The 20,412-nt window shown below is 40.1% G+C and overlaps 2 protein-coding genes and 1 pseudogene across 4 annotated transcripts; 2 read left to right on the top strand and 1 right to left on the bottom strand.

The window, feature by feature from the left end:
* Window positions 1–1,005: 1,005 nt before the first annotated feature.
* On the bottom strand, window positions 1,006–10,539 carry LOC139063764 (WD repeat-containing protein on Y chromosome-like). The gene has a single exon (XM_070546560.1). It carries the CDS (start codon window positions 10,394–10,396, stop codon window positions 6,791–6,793), a length of 3,606 nt encoding a protein of 1,201 aa, XP_070402661.1. The 5' UTR covers window positions 10,397–10,539; the 3' UTR covers window positions 1,006–6,790.
* A 27-nt stretch (window positions 10,540–10,566) lies between these two features.
* Window positions 10,567–12,727, top strand: LOC139063765 (uncharacterized). Of its 3 annotated transcripts, XM_070546562.1 has the most exons (5): window positions 10,593–10,688; window positions 10,800–10,976; window positions 11,353–12,186; window positions 12,273–12,479; window positions 12,592–12,727. In XM_070546562.1, exons 2-4 carry the CDS (start codon window positions 10,869–10,871, stop codon window positions 12,474–12,476), a joined length of 1,146 nt encoding a protein of 381 aa, XP_070402663.1. In that variant the 5' UTR covers window positions 10,593–10,688; window positions 10,800–10,868; the 3' UTR covers window positions 12,477–12,479; window positions 12,592–12,727. The 3 variants fall into 3 exon arrangements, with proteins under 3 accessions (XP_070402664.1, XP_070402662.1, XP_070402663.1); XM_070546563.1 differs by lacking the exon at window positions 10,800–10,976 and having other exon boundaries at window positions 10,567–10,688; XM_070546561.1 differs by having other exon boundaries at window positions 10,587–10,976.
* Window positions 12,728–14,731: 2,004 nt separating this feature from the next.
* On the top strand, window positions 14,732–19,863 carry LOC129152969 (HMG domain-containing protein 3-like; annotated as a pseudogene).
* The last annotated feature ends 549 nt before the right edge of the window (window positions 19,864–20,412 follow it).

Raw genomic sequence — 20,412 nt, 5'->3', positions numbered from 1 at the left:
ACCTAGGCTATTTCACAAGGCTATTTAACTGAGGCACAACATCTGAATCTTCTGTACAAGGACATTTTATGGTCTATTAAAATGTTAAATTAAATTTAGCATAAGGTTCAGAATAAAATATAATCTTTTGGTAAATGTATGGCTAATTATGGATAAGTTATGGTTCATATTTGGCTTTATTATGGGATTTTGGGATGGTTATGGCTATGCTTTGGAAAGCCACATTTTATTTTGGGTGATCTTTTGGCAAACTTATGGTTACACTTTGATATCCTTTGGCCATTTTGTGGGGTTTTGAGGTTCTTTTGGTATAGTTATGGTTGTGCTTTGGAATTCCACAATTTATTTTGGAAGAATTCTGGCAACCTTTTGACAATCCATAATTCTATTTTGACGTGCCTTATTTGGGCCATGTCTGGCCCATCATTCCACCCAAAAGAGTACCAAACTGGCATGCCAAACTAGTGCCAAAAATGATTCTGGCAACCTTTTGACAATCCATAATTCTATTTTGGCGTGCCTTATTTGGGCCATATATGGCCCATCATTCCATCCAAAAGAGTACCAAGACTGGCTTGCCAAACTAGGGCCAAAAAGAATTTGCTATCTGGGCAGACGTTGGCCCATGTCGCTCTTGTGCAACATGTTAGATGTGAGCGCCTACAATGCCCTGGTCCCGTGGCTGTCTGGAACCGGCCTGGAACCAGCAGAAGAGGAGCATCTGGAGCTCCATGGTGAGACCAGCCCAGGCGAGGTGCACTCGCTTGCCGCGGTCCAGCAGTGCTGGAGCTTTGTTGCAGGTGCAGCACCAGCCCAGGAGCAGACAAAGAAAAATGCCACCTTTGCAGAGGGAAGAGGAGCGTGCATGCATGCTTTTGCCAAGCATGTGGTCAGGCTGTGTGCAAGGAGCACTCAACAGTTGTGTGCTCAGCCTGCAGCTGTTAGCTCACTCCCCTCTGTGTTTCTCTCTCTCTCTCTCTCTCTCTCTCTCTCTCTCTCTCTCTCTCTCTCTCTCTCTCTCTCTCTCTCTCTCTCTCTCTCTCTCTCTCTCTCTCTCTCTCTCTCTCTCACACTCACTCACTCACTCACTCACTCACACACACACACACACACACACACACACACACACACACACACACACACACTTTTTCTTTGTTCGTGTGCTTTAATAAAGTGTTCAACTGGTTATCTTTGTAAGTGCATTTTTTTGTGCTCTAATGACTTTAACGTGAGTATTTTAGAAAATATGACATTACACAAAAACTACAAAGTGAGCAAAAAATATTTTATGCCTATTTGTGACACTCCAAGGCTGTGACAACTTACCCACAAAAAAGGTCATCTGGACATAACACACAAAAAATGATTTGATTTTTTTCATTTTTTTGTACAGTTTTCAAACTTTGGGTTTTGCTAATAAACCTGGCAATAAAGGGGTTAAAACTGAGAAACACACACATATTTTATTATATTTTGTTAGGGCTGAAGCCAAGGATGAAATTCATGTAAAAAAATTGGGACTTATGAAATATTATATAATATTTCTAAAGGAAGCTTTCTAAGTGCATTTTTTTGTGCTCTAATGAATGAATGAATGAATGAATGAATGATCAATTTATTCAGTCAGTTATCTTAAGATAATGTACATTAACATGTCATACAATTAGATATAAATACCATTTCTCACTAACATATGCCTTGTTTTTTTATATGGTGTCTATTTGGTATATCATGACTGAATAGGTTTAGGCAGAAGCAATAGCTTATATAATTGCCTAACCTACTTACAAAACATTTTTTTAATTTCCCGCAATGAACCAACAACCCAAATAAAAGTAAAACACAAATCCATCCATCAACATCAAATTAATACTCTTCAAAAATGTTTTTACTGATAAGTTTTTTAAGAACTGAAAGAGAAGTTGCTAATTTTAATTCTATTTTAGCCTCATTCCAAAATTTTACTCCCATTACAGAGATACATCTACTTTTCATGCCCTTTTTGGCTTTTTGTAGAACAAACATACATACACCTCTTAAATCATATTTACTTTCCCTCTTTGCAAAGAACATTAGTATATTTTTTGGCAGAGCTGTTAATTTTACTCTAAACATAAATTGCATTATTTTATAATAATATAGATCTTCTAATTTCATAATCTGTGATTTTAAAAACAACGGGTCAGTATGAGCATAATAATTGCTCTTGTTCATAACTCGAATAGATTTCTTTTGTATAGTTTTTATTTCATGTATATATGTTTTAAAAGTTGAACCCCATATTTCTATACAATATGCCATGTATGGTTGTATTAGTGAACAGTATATTAGACGTAAGGCCTTATGGTTTAGTATGTCCTTCAGCTTATATAATAGACCCAAAGATTTGGCAATTTTTCCTTTTATGTAATTTAAATGATGCTTCCAGGATAAGTTAGAGTCAATCACAACACCAAGAAATTTTATTTCAGACACTCTTTCAATTTCAGTATCTGAAATTGTTAATTTAAAGTCCCCATTTTTTACCTTCTTATTTCCAAAAATCATAAATTTAGTCTTTTTTATATTCAGTGATAGTTTATTTACATCAAACCAAGATTTGAGGATATTTAACTCTTTTTCGGCCTTCTTTAAAAGTTCTTTTATGTCTTTACCTGAACAAACTAAATTTGTATCATCTGCAAACATTATAAATTTGAAAAAATCTGCCACGTTACATATGTCATTTATATATAAAGTAAATAATATAGGACCTATTACTGAACCTTGTGGAACTCCACAACTTATTTCTCTAAATCCAGATTTTATATCTTTAATTTGTACATACTGTTGTCTGTCTTGTAAGTAACTCTCTATCCAGGACTTCGCTATTCCTCGTAGGCCATAATTTTCCATCTTCAATAATCTCCTGTGGTCAATGGTGTCAAAAGCCTTCTTTAAATCAACAAATATGCTAATAGAGAGTTCTTCGCTTTCACTTGCTTGGGCTATTTCTTCTACCATCTGCATTATCGCATAGGTAGTGGTTCTGTTTTTTCTAAATCCATATTGACTGTCACTTAATAATTTATTTTTAGTAATATATACATCTAGCTGGTTCACAAATAATTTCTCGAGTATTTTTGAAAATTGTGGAATAATTGCTATTGGCCTATAGTTTTCCATTAAATGCTTATTTCCAGTTTTAAATGTTGGGATCACTTTTGTTATCTTCATAGTTTTAGGAAAATGACCTTTATGTAGTGATAGGTTATATATATATATGTCAATGGTCTCACAATAGAGAATATAACTTCTTTTATAATTCACATATCAATTTCATTTATATCTGTGGATTTTTTGTTTTTAAATTTCCTTACTGTATTTACAACGTCAGTCTCACTTATCTCATGTAAAAACATTGAGTTGATATTACTATTTATCAGATTATTAAATGTATCTGCATCAGGTGGGACTGCTATCTCATTTGCTAATGAGGGCCCGACGCTTACAAAAAATTTGTTAAATTCTTCCACTATATTTATTAGATCATTTACTTTATGATTTGAACTATTTAGAAAGTAGTTTGGCCATTCCAAAGTTGTCATCCTTTTTTGAATTATATTATTTAATATTTTCCACGTCCTACGAGTATCGTTTCTGTTTTTATCTAAAATTTCATCATAATATTGCTTCTTTCTGATCCTAATAGCTGTAGTTAATTTATTCTTATATTTTTTGTAATTGTCTTCATTTGCACTTGTCCTATGTTTGATGAATTTTTCATATAATACCATTTTCTTTTTACATGCCTTTAACAGACCTTCTGTCATCCACAGCTTTCTTTTATAATTTTTCTTTGTCTTATATTGTATAATAGGGCAATTTTTATTATATACCTCTAAGAATATTGACAGAAATGTATCATATGCTTGGTTTGTATCGTCTACATACACCTGATCCCAATTGTAATTCAAGAGTTCTGCTTTGAATGCCTCAATTCTTTCTGCTGTCTTCCATCTCACCAATATAGTGGAATCATCATCCTCCTTGTGTAGGGGTATAAAAATGTCCATATTTGAAATTGTAAAAACAGGAAGGTGGTCGCTAATATCATTTATTAGCAAACCACTTGTGGATTGACCATAAACATTTGTAAATATATTATCAATTAATGTGGCACTATCTTTAGTTATCCTACTTGGCCTATCAATCATAGGCCAGAGACCAAAATTAAACATCATATTCAAAAAATCTAAGGTTAACTTATGTTCCTCCCATTTGATCAAGTCAATATTAAAATCACCACAAACAAATACATGTTTCTTAGCACAAATCCTTTGCAATATATCAGCAGTATTTTGTATAAATGTTTCAACACAAGAACCTGGTGTTCTATACATGCAACTCAAAATAATTCTTTTCCTTTTGGTGAAACTGATTTCTATTATTATACTCTCCATAATGTCATCAATAACTGTACTATCAATTACTTTACAGTCAATATGCTTCTGTACATAGAAGGCAACACCCCCACCTTTCTTATTATTCCTATTTACGTTAAACATCTTATAACCCTCCAATTCAAGGCATGAATCTGTTTCATTTGTAAGCCAAGTCTCACTAATTGCAATAATTTGAAACTTATATTTGAGTGAACTTAACAAATCTTTAATTTGAGTAAAATGTGTATGGAGACTTCTGCTGTTAAAATGTATGGTAGAGAGTCCTTCTATTTTAAGTTTGCTTAACTCTTCTTCATAATAATATTCTGATTTCGAGTTGTTTAGATTGTAAAAATTTACCTCTGGATCAATATTATTTTCAAAACCAAATAATTTCTGGTCAGATATATTTGACCCTTTTAGGCTTAATTTTGTCTGCATTTCTTAATTTTCTGATTGTCATTTCCATTTTTAGATGTTTAACATCCAGTAAAACATGTTTTCCAGTAAAACATGATCTTCATAACACTGAAGCACTTGGGCTACCTGATCCTCCCTTGTGGTGTCCTCCTCAGGGGCTTCATCCTCACGTTGTAAATGTTTAGCTGTAGTTCTTAGATGACTTTGATGCCTTGTTTCCAGCCCAGTATTTTGTAGATCCATGTCTTTATAGACTTCTGTTCTTTGTTTCAGTCTTCCAGTCTTTTGATCCATGAGATTATTTTGTTGCATTGTCTCTATATTCATTTCCACCCACCAGAAAATGTTTGATATCCTTTTTCTGTCCAGCTCCATTTCCAAGCTAGCTGTTTCTTGATGGTGGTAATATGGTATCCCCTTCTTCAGAACCAAAGTGTTATGAAAAAAAATAATAATAATAAAACAAAGGGTAGTGGAAACAACGAAAATGTAACCATATGTAACCATATGTTGTCCAGTTTTTAGCAAACAACATTGTAATCTTTTTAGGCTTTTGTTCTTTATCTTCTTCATCTGTATTGCTCCATCTCCTGGAGGCTTCTAACCATAACCACTTTTGCTTGTTCAGGTGATCCATTTAGCTTTACAAACACTCTTCCATTTCTCACCCATGTTGCTTGAATTTTCTTTTGTTTCATTAGTATCCGGCCAGTTCTGGCTATTTCAGCATTTTTTTTGGTCAAGTGTTCGTTTACATAAACACCAGAACCCTTTAGCTTTCTAGATTGACTCAATATATCAATCTTCTGCTTTCTGTTTACAAGCTGTACCACAATTGATGACTTGTTTCTGTTATCCTTTCTTGGAATAGTGTAGCAAGCTGAGATGTGCTCTTTATTTAGGTTAATCTTCTTGACGCTGAAGAACTGAACAACCTGTTCCTCCAGTGTGTGTAGCTCTTCAGGTGGTGCCTCCTCACCTTCTTGATATCCCGCTGTAGCTCTTGCATAACTGCGATGCTTAGTTGCCAGCCCAGTGATGAGTATATCATTTGCTCGAGCATTTTGTTCCAAGTCATCAATTCTTTGTTCCATCCTCTCAATCTTCTGATCCTTCTGTTTGATCGAGGCCTTCAGTTCCTGTAGCTCCTCCATTAGGCCCATGAGGTTAGCCTGTTGTTTAGCAACCTTGCTAATTTCTCCAGACAAAAAGTTCAAGGATTTTTTAATTTCTTCCAGCTCTTCTGCCAATTTTTTGGCTGTAGCCATCTTTTGCCGATCTTGTTATTCGTCTTTTTAGACAGATTTCATTTCATTCTTGAAGGAAATTTAGAGGATTTCCTGAGACATGAAAGTCATGCAGGCACCCCCTTGTCAGCCAATGACTTTAACGTGAGTATTTTAGAAAATATGACATTACACAAAAACTACAAAGTGAGCAAAAAATATTTTTATGCCTATTTGTGACACTCCAAGGCTGTGACAACTTACCCACAAAAAAGGTCATCTGGACATAACACACAAAAAATGATTTGATTTTTTCATTTTTTGTACAGTTTTCAAACTTCAGGTTTTGCTAATAAACCTGGCAATAAAGGGGTTAAATCTGAGAAACACACACATATTTTATTATATTTTGTTAGGGCTGAAGCCAAGGATGAAATTCATGTAAAAAAATTGGGACTTATGAAATATTATATAATATTTCTAAAGGAAGCTTTCTAAGTGCATTTTTGTGCTCTAATGACTTTAACGTTAGAAAATTTAAACGTTGGGTAAGGGTTAACTGCTAAACTTCTATTAACTTCTAAACTTCCACCTTAAGGGAGTAAGGCTCCTAATGCCCATTGTTTTCTGGTTCATCTTAATATTTTGGCTTCTTCTACAAATCTGTTCTCCTACCAGAGAGGGTTAACAAGTCCCAGGCTCTGTAACTATTTCAGGGGTTCACTGTGGTTTAACAACTAATTTTCTCCTGTTGGTGGTTAAGGTGGAGGGCTTTGTGGTGGCAGGTGGACGAGGCTGTAGGGTCTGGGGAGGAAACGTCCTTTTTGATCCCGATGGAGATGTTCCAGAATCCTTCCCATCCACCGTCTTCTTTACAACTGCAGGTCTGATCTGTCTGCTTGAATCGGCGGGCTTTTGGGTGACAGGGGCACGAATTAGTGATGCGAGTTGAACCTGCTCATCTTCTGATACGACTGGCAACTTTACAGACCTCTCAAATCTGTTGTTTGCCCTTACGTTGTCTCCTAATTTCATCCTCAGTCTGCTTGTGTTGGTGGACTTTGGGACTATAGGTGGTAGTTTTACAGTAGAGCGTTTGTCTGCCACGATTTCTGCTAAAAATGATGTCTTCTGTGTGACTAAGTTTATGGGAGCTTGGGAGACAGCAGGAGAAGTTTCTGTTACTGGTGACGAATCCTTTAAAAGCGGCTTGTCCACACTTTTATTTGGCAGCTTTGTCCTCTGAATGGTTAAGTTGGGCTTAGTGGTGACAGGAGGAACAGCCCTTGGAAGCATGGACTTTTTTAGTAGTGGTAATTTAACAGATTTCTGCTCATCCAACGTCTCACTTGCATCTTCATCTGAGCTCTGACTGGTTAAGCTGGAGGGCTTAGCAGCGACAGGAGGAACAGCCCTTTTCATCTTTGGAAGCATGGACTTTCTAGATGATTTTACTGATATCTGCTTGTCCTCTGTATGATTTGTCCTCTGACTGGTTACGCTGGGCTTTGTGGCAACCGGAGGACCAGCCTGTTTAATCTGTGGATCCATATCGTTACATCTGGTTCGTTCCTTATCCTGTAATCCATCATAGCCGAGCCACTCATACAAATTTTCAATGTCCTCCTGCATCGAATCTAAACTATCCTCCTCCGTGTGCATGATCGAATCCTTATTTTTCTGGGAAACATAACAGGCACGAATCAGTTCCAAAATTAATGGGTTCTTTTCTTTTTTCACTTCTACTTTAGGTTTCTTTTTGTCTTCCATTTGTTTCAGTTGTACATAATAGGGTAGATCTTTCCAATTATGTCTCCCAAAGACACCGATGTTCTCACCGCAGTATGTCCACAGTGTGAGATTCTGGTCGTGACTTGCAGTAATAACTCTCTGATCAGCAGAAAAATATATAATACTGACCAACATGCTAACTCCAGCATTCCAAGCTCTTACCAGCGGAGGCGGAGAAACGCTGCGTTCATTGTTGGTTTTCACCTCAACACAAAACTTGTTGATATCCCAAATGCAAACTTTCCCAGTGCTGTCACCGGTCAGTAAAGTTGCATTTCCTTCATCAACCGTCATGCATGTGATCGTGGCCCTGTTCTTTTCTGTTGCTTCAAATTTCCCCACCACTCCGCTGCTAGCTGTAGTTGACAAGGCATAAATGGAGCCGTCTACTGCCATCAGCAGTGTGGCTGCACCTTTACTCCCATCTCTTGCCCTCAGAGACACTATAGGGCCTATATGAAATGTGTCTTTGCCCTCTGGTTTACACTCACCGTCTCTGATGAGTTTGTCTCTGGAACAGGGTTGCAGGCTCAGCTTTAAACAGATTGGCTCAACCGCTTCCTTTCTAGAAGTTTGGTTGCTTTCCAAATTATTCTCATGTTCAAATGCGTTTACATCCCACACAACAACACTTCCACCACTGGATATTGCGATCAGTTTATCTCCATGGAACTCCATCTTGCAAACATCTTCTAAAAACCTATGCTCCAAGTACGTCTTCTTAAACCCTCTATAATCCACAATCAAAATGTTGTTTGACTTCTTCACAGAGATAAACATTTTGCCTTTTCTGCAGACAATGCATGTTGCTTGATTTGGCAGTTTAACTTCACGAGCAGTAATCTCTTGCCCGCTGTAAAAGTTCCACAGTCTGACTGTCAGATCGTCAGACATCGTGATGATTTTGCGACCAGAATCATCGAACGTGAGGATGGTTTGCCCCACAGGTTTATCTGGTCTGGTGCTGAACTGCATGACAGCCTCTCCAGTCAGTAAATCCCATGTCTTCACTTCACCTTTCTGGCAAATAGAGAGAACCTGGTTGAAAGCGCTGTCGTAGAGCGCTCCACACAGCGGCATGTTGTGTGATGTCATCGTTTCTTGATAAAGATTGGTCCCTCTTCCCAACGTCTTTGCCATGTCTGTATTACTGACTATTAACTCGTTGTTGTAAGTGTTCAGATACACAGACGTGATTGGGTCACGCTTCAGGTGATCCGCTCTGAAACTCTGCTTGCAGACCCAATCATATTCAGACCAGACACACATATTTTGGTCTGCAGACACACTAATAATTACCTGTTCTCTAGGATTATGTAGGAGGTGGGAGATTCTTGCAGTATGCTTTTGTAGAGTACGAATCAACTTACCGCTGCCGTCATTCTTCCACAACCGCAATTTTCCGTCTTCACCGCCCGTCACGATGCAGTTATACACTGCGGTATACGTTGCACAGATGAACAAACCAATCTTACCTGTAGACTCATATGTTTGGATTGTGTACTGGGGTTTTGAAGTACTGAGCTTCTTCGAGAGCTTAACCTGAATCGTCCTTTTCGCGGACAGTCCACAAACCAAAAATGAATTAATCTGTGGATAAAACTGCACATTAGAACACCAGTCATTAAAAACGTTAAGTTTGAAATATAGAAAGTCTGTGTCTGTGTTCTGTAACAGGGAGGACACTCGTATGGTGGGATAAGGCCTTAAAGATACGCTTTCAAACATGTTTTTGCTGAACAGACCGTGTTCAACGACTTTAGAGAAAAGTATATAAATATTTCCCATTTTATCACCCAATGAAAGCATGCCATTCCTAACAGAATAATAATATGACATGGTGGTAAATTCCTCATCCAGTAAACAGTATCTTATCTTGAACTGCTTGTGAAGGTCTTTGCAGTCATAAAAATACACCTCCCTCTGAGCTGTGCAGACCGCTAACTCTGAAATCTCCGGTATATAAAGCATATCATGTACAATCATCTGTTGATCACTGCAACAATCTTTCATGGTTTCTTTGTTTTTGAGAGCAAATGTTTTTGCATTTTTAAAACTATCTGTCCAAACTTTTAACGTTCCGTCGAGGCAGATTGTAAAGTATTCACAGTCCTGATAATTCCTGACTTCATTTAGGAAGTCTAGATCACAAAATGGATTCACTGGACGATGAGTCATTTTCACAACTCTTCTTGAGGTCCCTAGTGGAATCGGTTCAAACCTTCCTGGGAAAAGCGTTTTGCATCTCATTTTTTCCTCATTCTCACTTTTTACACGGCCAAAAGTCAAGGATTTGTCCAAAAACAATTCTTCATTATGTTCTCGGCTTAAACCATAATCCAGTTCATTTATGTCACAAATTTGCTCTGCATTCACTCCCCTAACATTTCTGTCAAGTTTGTCGCTCGTCTCCCGTTTTTCGATACGTTTGTAAACGTTTTTACAGGCTAATTCCAGAGCTTTAATTTGATTAAAAAGCTGCTTATTCGTAAATTTAAAATCGAACTCCTGACAAAACTCCACAACGCTAAACATCTTGTCTGTTGAGCTGAATTCAACCGTTTGTCCTGTCGAGTCGCCTGTGAAACACTTTGTGACGTCACAAAGGCGTGACGCTAGGTAGGCTTAAAAGGGCATAAAAGGGGCGCGTGGCGCATGCGCGGCCAGCTCACGCAGCGCAGCAGTCAGGAGGGGAGAAGGGTCTGGTGAGAAGGGTCTGGCAGCGGCCGCTGTGGAGCTCCACAGCAACCGGAAACACGTGACCTACACAGTAGCCGGAAGAACGTGACCACCACAATGGCAATAAAGGCTGTGTCCGAATCCAGAGGTAGGATGCTTGTGAGTACGGGTCCTCGCCGGTCTAGCAAGACCGCTAAAACCGGAAGTCAGCGGCTCTGAATTCGGACAGTACTAGCCTCGTTTTTATTCCCGCCCCCAGGTCCAGTTGCTTAGCTACCGTGACAGCGTCAAACAGGCTAACAAGCTAACAAGCTAGTCAGAGGTGAAAATGGATCCACAGCAGTATTCCCTTTTATTTTTGGTTTTTGAGGAGCTGCGACTGCTTAGTAAACGTCACCGGCCTTTGTATTTAAGGCTGAGAAGCAGCCATATCCAGGTAAAATTATTTTTGTTTAGTGAACCAGCTTTCAGGCATTACATGTTAACTTTAGTGCTAGTTTCATTTATATTTTAAGCAACAGAAAGACATGTGGCTGAATACACACATTAGTATAGAGTAGACTAACATGCATATAGTTAATTTAACCTATATTCATCTAAAATAATTAATGGAATGACATTTTAGAAGTTTGTATTTGATCATAATGCTTGGTTCTGTGCATAAATTTCATATTAAAAGTAGCATTACAATGTGTTTAATGTGTATTGTCCTTTTCAACTTATGCCTAATAATGCCTAGCTTTCTTCTAAAAATCTCAAGCATTTATACAGGTTTTAAAAAAAATTGTTTTATTGTTCTCTACTTTTAACAGAACAGACCCCTGTACTGTAGGATAAACATGAGTGTGCCAGTCCTGGACCGTTTTTTTAACCAGGAAGATCCCAGGCCAGATTTTCGTCTGAGCAGGGAGTCTTTTGTGGTGTTGCTAAATCTCCTGAACCAAGATCGGCGACATGGTTGGGGTGCCACAATCGAGACCCTGGTGTTTCTGTTCTGGTTGGCAAGTGGAACATCCTACAGGGTGGTCTCAAGAGTATTTGGGATGCCTCGCTCAACTGTCCACGACATCGTCCATCGAGTCATGGAGGATGTGGTTGCAATCCTCCACCAGGTCATTCACCTCCCCAAAACCCCAGAGGAGATGGAGGTTGTGTCTCGTGGGTTTGCTGGGCTGGCTCGACACAGAGCTTTCGTGAAAGCAGCAGGTGCGATCGACGGCTGTCGCATTCGGATCAAGGCTCCGAGCGGTCCTGATGGTCAGTGCTACAGAAACAGGAAACTGTTCCCATCTATCATCCTGCAGGCAGTTTGTGACCATCAGGGCCGCTTTATCGACACCTATGTGGGCTGGCCTGGGTCGGTCCACGACTCCAGGGTCCTCCGGCACAGCCCACTGTACAGGCAGTCAGCCTATCCTCCTCCAGGGCACTTCATCCTCGCGGATGGAGGGTACCCATGCCTCCAACATCCACTCCCCCTCATCACCCCCTACAAACGGGTGGTTCAAGGTGTGGGAGCCCAGCGCTTCAACAGCCATCATTCCAGGGCATGCTGCATCATCGAGCGTGCTTTTGGAATGATGAAGACCAGGTTCAGGACCATCTTCCTGAAAGCGCTGGAGGTCCACCACACCTTTGTACCTCATGTAAGTTAACACAAAGTGGAAATAAACTTTGGGTGTAATCTTTGTTTGGGAATGAAATATAAATTACATTTTTATCTCTATTACAGGTCATCATAGCATGCACCATCCTGCACAACATCTGCCTCAGTGCTGGTGACATTGTGGTGCAGGACGATGAACTGGAGGATGATGCTCCAGAAGATGAGGGGGAGGCTGGTTTGGAGGCAGTCAGTGGTGCCCTCTGGCGGGACCAACTTTCTGCTGAGGTGTCTGCTCTGGAGGAAGTACCACCAGATCACAATTACTGTTAACAGGCAAGTAATTTACGTAGGAATCTCTAGTTTAAAAATCATTTAGTCCTCTTATCTGCTAGAGTTACAAGTATTATACTCATGATCTCCTTTTTTGCATATATCTGAATGTTAGTGATGTGACAGCTGTCGATTGAGCCAGCCCAGCAAACCCTTTTGATGGACGATGCAGTGGTCAGTGAGATGAGGCATCCAGAAGCACCCTCTGCAGACCACTCTGTCTGATGTTCCACTTGCCAACCAGAAACGTTCAGCCACGGATCTCGGTTCCTGCACTCCATCCACCTCGATCCATGTTTAGTAGATTTAGCAACACCACCAAAGACTCCCTGCTTTCCAAGTTTACTGTATATATTTAGGCCCGAGCAGTGAAGCTGCGAAGGCCTATTGTATCTGCTCCGTTTCTTCTTATTATTATTCTTTTTTCTTCCGCGTCTTTGAATGGCCTTTAGGGGGTCTTAGCATATCCAAAAAGTCACCAAATTCTGGCCCAATATAGAAAGTGCATGAAATTTACGTATTTCACTGGCGATGTGAAAGTTCGTAAAAAAAGTGGCTGAACAGCGCCCCCTAGGGAGTCATCCTAGTCTGGCCCCCAAAAGAATCTGATGTGAACATCCGGTGGGCGTGGCCTATTTTCCGAAATAGCGCCCCCTAGGACCATTAAAACTGTCAGCCCCAAGCCATGCTTTGACTGAGGAGTACGAAATTTGGTACACTAATGTGGTGTCTCAGGACCTACAAAAAAGTATCTTGGAGCCAAGTGCGAAGTCACACAGGAAGTCGGCCATTTTGGTCCAAGTACTGGATTTAGTGGTTTTCGCACACGTTGTTTGGAGAAGGATGCTCCATCACCCTTTTCACCAATCACCTTCAAACATCTGTCATACACTCTTAAGACATAGATGAAAAAATTCAACCGTCGGATGTTAAATAAGTATAAAGGTGTGGGCGTGGCTAAGCCTCAAACTTTGACCTGTCGCCACGCCACTCTTTTTTTCACAGCTCCCTACTGGCCTCCTTTTAACCAATCACCAGCAATCACTGGCTAATAGCAGCAGACAAGTTGAGGTCACTTGGTCTATAGTACTGGCAGGTTTCGAATAAAGGCGGGGCTTTGGGAGCATGGCGAAATTCGCCATCACGCCATGGAAATACGTTTGTCTCTCATTTCTTCAATCACTGTGACATCGCCACACAATTTCTGATGAGTGATCCTACTCTGACCCCTAATAGAATTGGACAGCTGAAGTTTGTGGGCGTGGCCTATTTTCTGAAATAGCGCCCCCTATGACCATTAAAACTGTCAGCCCCAAGCCATGCTTTGACTGAGGATCACGAAATTTGGCACACTAATGTAGTGTCTCAGGATCTACAAAACAGTCTCTTGGAGCCAAGCGCAATGTCGCACAGGAGGTCGGCCATTTTGGTCCAAGTACGCGATTTAGTGGTTTTCGCATACGTTATTAGGAGAATGATGTCTCATCGACCTTTCCACCGATCACCTTCACACTCCTGCTATATACTCTTAAGACATAGAGGAAAAATTCAACCGTCGGATTTCAAATAAGTATAAAGGTGTGGGCGTGGCTAAGCCTCAAACTTTGACCAGTCGCCATTACGTTACTTGACTTAGTAGCTCTCATGTGCATGATCAGATCAATTTCAAACTTTGTCTGTGTTATCACTGACCACATCTGAAGACAGTGACAATGTGGACAGCTGGCATCACCTAAGCCCCACCCCCTGACTACAGGAAGTTTACTGTTTTATGGTGAAATGCCCATATTTGTCCCCTCTAATTTAGTCAACATGACACAAAGGTCATGCACTGTCTTCATGATGTTGTAATGACCATTCAGATCTGATAGCTTTTCAGAAAGGGAGGGGCTTTGATGCCATGGTGAATTCTGTTCTGGTGGACGTTTCTGTTCTGCTGACGCGCCCTGGTGTCCCGGGCTGCTGGTCAGGAAGGAGCGGCGGGGTGCTGGGTTTTGAGAGCATTGGGGATGGAGCGGAGGGGGTAAGGACGGAGGGCGAGCAGCTTCGCTGCGAGGGCCGAACGACGCTGCTTGCAGCTTTAATTTACTTTTATTCCTTACAGTGTTCCCTTACCATTTATTTACTATGTTGTTACTTGTTAAAAACTGAATAATAAAACTGTTAATGATAAAAAAAAAGTCATCAAGCACCTTCGCTCACTAGATTACTGCCGAGAAACTGTAAAGGAGGTTTTTCTTCAAGAGCACATCGTGATGGAAATGGTGGACCTTAAATTTTTTGGAGAGGCCAAAGCTGCTACATGCATAAAGAGACAGAAAGCTGCCCAGATGGCATATGCTCCACTTTGTGTGAGGGTGGATTTTGGTGGATCCTCTACACAGATCTGTTTGTCTGTATTTGAGCCGGAAATACACAGTTTCTGCCGTCTTGGCAGAATATTTGTGACTTACAATGCTCTGAGGAACACCTAGCATTGTGCTTGTGCAAAGCCACGAATATCATGTCCTCGTAAAAATATAGCTAAATGGCATCTCTTTCAGACACAGAGAGACATCTTCAAATCAACTGTACCACTATCATCAGGCACCCCATCACAGATGACTCAGGAGAGTTCTTCCTTTGAGGACAATGCTGCCGTCGAAAGGAGTATACGCTATATTTTAAAAGAGAAAAAAATTCCTGTATCTCTTCCAGAAAATGTCATCTCACAGAAAATGGATCATCAGAAACAGCTCTTTCCTTGTGAAACGTTGTGCCAGGTGTGCCCAGAGCACCCAAAACTTGATGAGGCTGTTCTAATTACCAATAAAGCGAGGATTGTCAGTATGATGGGAGTGATTGAGAGTAAGTTTTAATGAATAAGATTAAACATCAGTGTGAAATAATCAGTTATAATTGTTCCTATACTAATGTTTTGACATTAATGTGACTTGTCTTTAACAGATGTTTCAACACACCATAGATTGTGTCCTCAGTGCCACATGGTCTGCAGATACCAGGAGTGGACAGATTGGCTTCACAACTTTGACAACCACGTCGTTTTGTCTCTTGAACTCTGCCTTTTTCTCAGAGAAAATCTGCAGGTGAGGATCACAAAAATAAAATGTACTCATCTGAAGATTGCTTTAAAAATGTGTTTGTGTCATTATGATGTGTTGGTGCCCAAATTTAAATATCTGTGTAATCATAGTCTTCTTCACCCTATTGTCATATTACAGAACCATGTATCCGCTTCAAGGGTCATTGACTCATTGGAGGGCTTAAGAAGAGTGAAGTTTCCTTCTAGGGACACCATTTTTCATGCTTATTGCCATTTTGAGGCTTTGACTGACACAGACTACATGTACTCCTGCATAAACTGTGGGTTTCACCCCCCTGTGGTAGTTATGGACTTACACAGAAAAGGGGTGTTCAAGTTAGCAGGTAAGTTTAATGTACATTTGTGTTCATAGTTCATTGTGTACATTATGTGCATGTTCTTATGAGTCAATTTATTATAGTGAGTGACCTCAAAGCCCCGGAAGACTTCAATGGTGAACATGACATTGAAGGTTTTTGGAACTCTGTTCACCTGGAAATGATAAGCCGTGGGTTTTTTTCCAAGTGAGTGATTGCAAAAACTTATTGAAAGTCATTCAGTGTTTTAAAGTAATTTAGATTGTAATTAAAAACATGCCATTTTCTGTAGGCGGCGCAAAGAATCCATTTTCAGTTCCACCAAGTTACACGTCCTGGGCACCATGGATCGGGAATGAAACTCGAACAAGTGACATTGTGCTTAACACAGAGTTTCAAACAGTAGGAATAAGCTCTTCACATGAAGCAAAGCTTAGCGGTGTCACAGAAGACCGTCTGTTGGATGAACTCGCAAAACAAAAGGTAAAATTGCTTTTATGTTTTCAGAATATGTGACATAAAGTTCAGGGATTGTTCCATTTACATTTTTCCCTAATTACTGTCAGGTTGGAGTTGTAAGAAAATTGTGTAAAGCATGCAACATCGACTCCAAAGGCTCCCGCTTTGATCTCATCACCAGACTGAGGGAGAAGATGAAGAGCAGGCAGACATATGATAAGGTGTTTCGAAGCATATGGGGTGCCTCTGGTAAGCATCACTTAGCGATTATTAGAAGTAGCATTAAAATATGTCATTACAATCACAAACAACTTTTTAAATCTTTGCTTGCAGGAGGATGGTCTGTAATACTATGTCCACATGGCATTGTATACAGTGTTAAATTTAATCTTCGTGCTGAAAGTCCCCGGGATTTTGCTGACCTTCTCCTGTCCTGGAAGCACATGCCAAACGTCTGTGTTTACGATTTTGCGAGGGGTTTGGCGGCACACACCAATTTGCGGGTTCCTGATAAACTGCCATTTCATCCACATGAAGGTCGACTGGCTGAGCCCACTGAGGAAAATGTCAAGGCTGCACAGGATGGAAGCCTGAAAGTGAATCTTCCATGGCTACATGAAAGGATGGATAGTGTAAATGAAAATCCTCATCCTGTCACTGGATCATCTGACCACTATGTCCTGTATGACAGATTTCATGATGGAAATACAAAAGATCCCAAGGACATATTACGCAGAATTCAACTTGTCCCAGAGCTGAAAGGCTGGCTGAACAGTCAAGTTGTTGATCAGTTCTTTGCAAACATGAGGAAAAGCAATTACTTTTTAAGTAACATGAGTCCATCCACACATGAAATATAACTCATCATTATAACACTGTCACCAACAAGAAACTTCTGGAGAGGCAGCTAAGACATGGTCGACTTGGAAAGATCAATATCTCATTGTCGGCACTGGGTCAAGCTGTCGTAGGTAAGTACATGCATTGTCTCATGACCAGAACGCTACCATTGGTCACATGTTAGATTTGTTCCTATCTGTGTGTTTATATTGTTTCCTTTGTGTACCTAGCCCCACAGGCAGAGCCGGATTAAATAAATGAACTACACTAGGCAGGCTGCATTTTTTGCCCCCCCCCCCCCCCCCCCCCCCCCGCCCAATCGATGTTATTTAATTAACTGAAATCTGAAACTTACCAAAGTTACTAATAAAAGTTCATTCACATTTTACATAACCTAGTTTTTGGTTACAAATTGGTTGTTCGTATGCCAGAATAAGTCATGTGTTGTATGTTAAACTTTCTATCAGACTATTTTTTGACATTAATAATTTATACATCATTACACAGCTGTATTAAATGATAATAAATTATCCTCATCTTATCTATTGGGAGTGTCAATGTTAAGGCAGTAGTACTAGTAAATAACCACTAGGTGTCATTAAACTATGTAAACAGAGCAAATATATTTATCTTATTTGCTCTGTTAACATTAAACCAGCAGCGGCTCCAGACAATTTTTATTGGGGGACAATGGGGGGTCCTGGTCATTTCAAGGAGGTTCTCAAGAAAACAAAAAATGCAGTGGACAGCTAGTAACTGCATATTACTGCTACTAAACAACAAAATACTACAACTACTTTGTTTTTAATTAATTAGTCAATTGCAGTGTGCAAATAATATCCTTTAATTGCCATAGCCACACCCATGACACAAAACACCCATGACAGAACACATATTTACAAAATAGTATCTACTCTCATACTCTCACCACTTCTGCCCAGTTTCCCCCTCCTGTCTTCTTCTCTGCTCCTCTTAAGTCTCCATTCTCCACTTGTCTTCTCTCCATTCTCCACAGCTGTGATTTACTGCAACATATGAGTTTATTGTACACAAGAATAGGTTAGTATTTATGCTAACAACAGCAACATAATAGAAAGAGATTCACTTTTCTCACATTACTGACCGCTCTTTTGTCCAGTGTCCTCCTGTCTTCTTCTCTGCTCCTCTTTTCTCCAGTCTCCTCCTGTCTTCTTGATAGATGATAGACTCAGCACAGCAGTACTATGATCCATACTATTCTCATGTTCATGCAAGCGATTAGCACAGTTTTTCCAGTCATTATATCCAGTGACAAATTGATTGTCTCTTACACTGAACAACTTGCAGCAGAAACAGAATACAGTTCCAGTAGATGGTGAGTACACTAACCATTTTCTTGACAGCGTTTCTCCATTTAGCTTTTTTCTAAAGAAATGTTCCTTAGTTAAGCATCGTTTTACGTCTCCGTATTTCCTCTGTGATGCAGAGAAATCTCCAATATTTTGGGAGGGATGGTTTAGGGCAAAGTACTCACGCATCCTGTCATCAATTTCGCACCATTTTGCAGGATCAGATGGGTAGGTTCTTCTTCTTAATACCCTTTCTGGGTCTGGAGGCTCCTGCTGTATGTTGGGCTCACTTCTGGCTGGCTGCTGTCCTTCCAGTTCTTTCTGCGACTGCGTTGATGTTGATGGCGCAACAACGTCTTCCGTCGCATTTCCCGCCGCATCTTCCACCTCGTCTTCGGGCCGTGTCTCCTCCGGCCCGGCCTCTGGCTCTGCTGACTCCAGAGGGTTCACAGCTGTCGGACGGCTGCCCGAGCAGCCCGACAGAAACTTCTTTAAAGCCCCCCGCTGTTTCTTCTTTTGTTCCTCTTCTCTTTTTTTCTTTTTATGTTTTGCTGCACCTGAAAGCATCGCGAAAGTTAACCTAAAACACCTGCTACTAGCTTAATCGTGTCCCGCTCGATGATCCCGCTCCACTCTGACCACTTCCTTCTCTGACGTCCTTAATTGGGTGGCGCCCAAGTTATAGGCTACTGTGATAGGCTGGCGTTAATGTGATGTAGCTAATGTAACAGTCTATGGTTAAGATAAACATTGTCACTATTTTTAGTTAATAAATATTGAAATAGATTGTAGAGAGGACGAGTCCTCTGTACAAATTCTATCACAGGACATTTGTACAGTTTATTTTTGATTTATTTATTTTTTTATTTTGTCCCTCTGTCTGTGCCCCATCCAGCCAATCAGGCCCTAGGCACGTGCCTACTTTGCCTTTGCGTTAATCCGGGCATGCCCACAGGTGTGTAATAAACCCAGAGAAACCACAGAAACGGTGTTGAACCCAGCACCTTCAATGTCTGGTGACACTGGTAAAATTTCTTATTTTGAATAGTGATTGTCATATATAGGTGAAATAATAATCTTGCATTCATTATCTTGTTGTAGTTGCGGGCTCGTAAACAAACTTATCTGCTGTTTCAAATGAATTTCCGTCTGTAAACAGTGCTTATTTTTCTTGCATTTGTATGCATTTAATATGCATTCTATGCAGTGTTTTATCTGAAACCTGTTAAAGTCCCTACAGATCCTCAGGAAGGAGTTGACAACAAGAAAGCCAATAGAAGGTCAACAGATGCAACGTTTCCTGACCTGTGTGGACCACCGTGCGAAGCTCTGACAAAGCCTGAGAACATTTTGGCCAGTCGTTCATCGTGGTGTTTTGTACCGCACCCTGGCCAACAACAGCTTGTATGTTAAAGTTTTCAGATGTCGCAAAGTGCAACGTGCTTATCTGATTTTGTCATCCACAGTCTATGACACCTCTCTGTTTTTTTAGCTCAACTTTGTTCTGGACATCAGCAGACCCAAAGATGAGCTGATTGTTGAAACGTCTTCTGGATGCCTCACGCGGGCAGATTTTTGGACACTGGGTTTAAACAAAGAAATGGAATCGACCGTAAGTATTTTGTTTCTATGAATATGAAATAATAAAGTGTACTTTCATTTTTTTAATGATTTTTTCTGTTTCAGATTGCAAATGGCTGTTTTGAGCTTATCACTAAAATTGTTCAGTCAAAGGTACTGTATGTTGTATAGGATGATTGTCAAGCTTTAATTTAAAGAGTTGCTGTTTTAAATGTGCTGTTTTTACATTCTAGGGGATAAGCATTTACATAGAAAACCTGTATGTCACCCGGACTCGGCTTGCACCCTATGGCTGTGATCCATTGCAGTCCTTTCCTGTAAGTGTACCG

The sequence above is a fragment of the Nothobranchius furzeri genome, chromosome 17 (genome assembly GCF_043380555.1).
Source record: "Nothobranchius furzeri strain GRZ-AD chromosome 17, NfurGRZ-RIMD1, whole genome shotgun sequence".
In the NCBI taxonomy this organism is placed as follows: domain Eukaryota; kingdom Metazoa; phylum Chordata; class Actinopteri; order Cyprinodontiformes; family Nothobranchiidae; genus Nothobranchius; species Nothobranchius furzeri.
The sequence above is the reverse complement of the archived record's forward strand: the minus strand, read 5'-3'. Positions and strand labels throughout refer to the sequence as shown.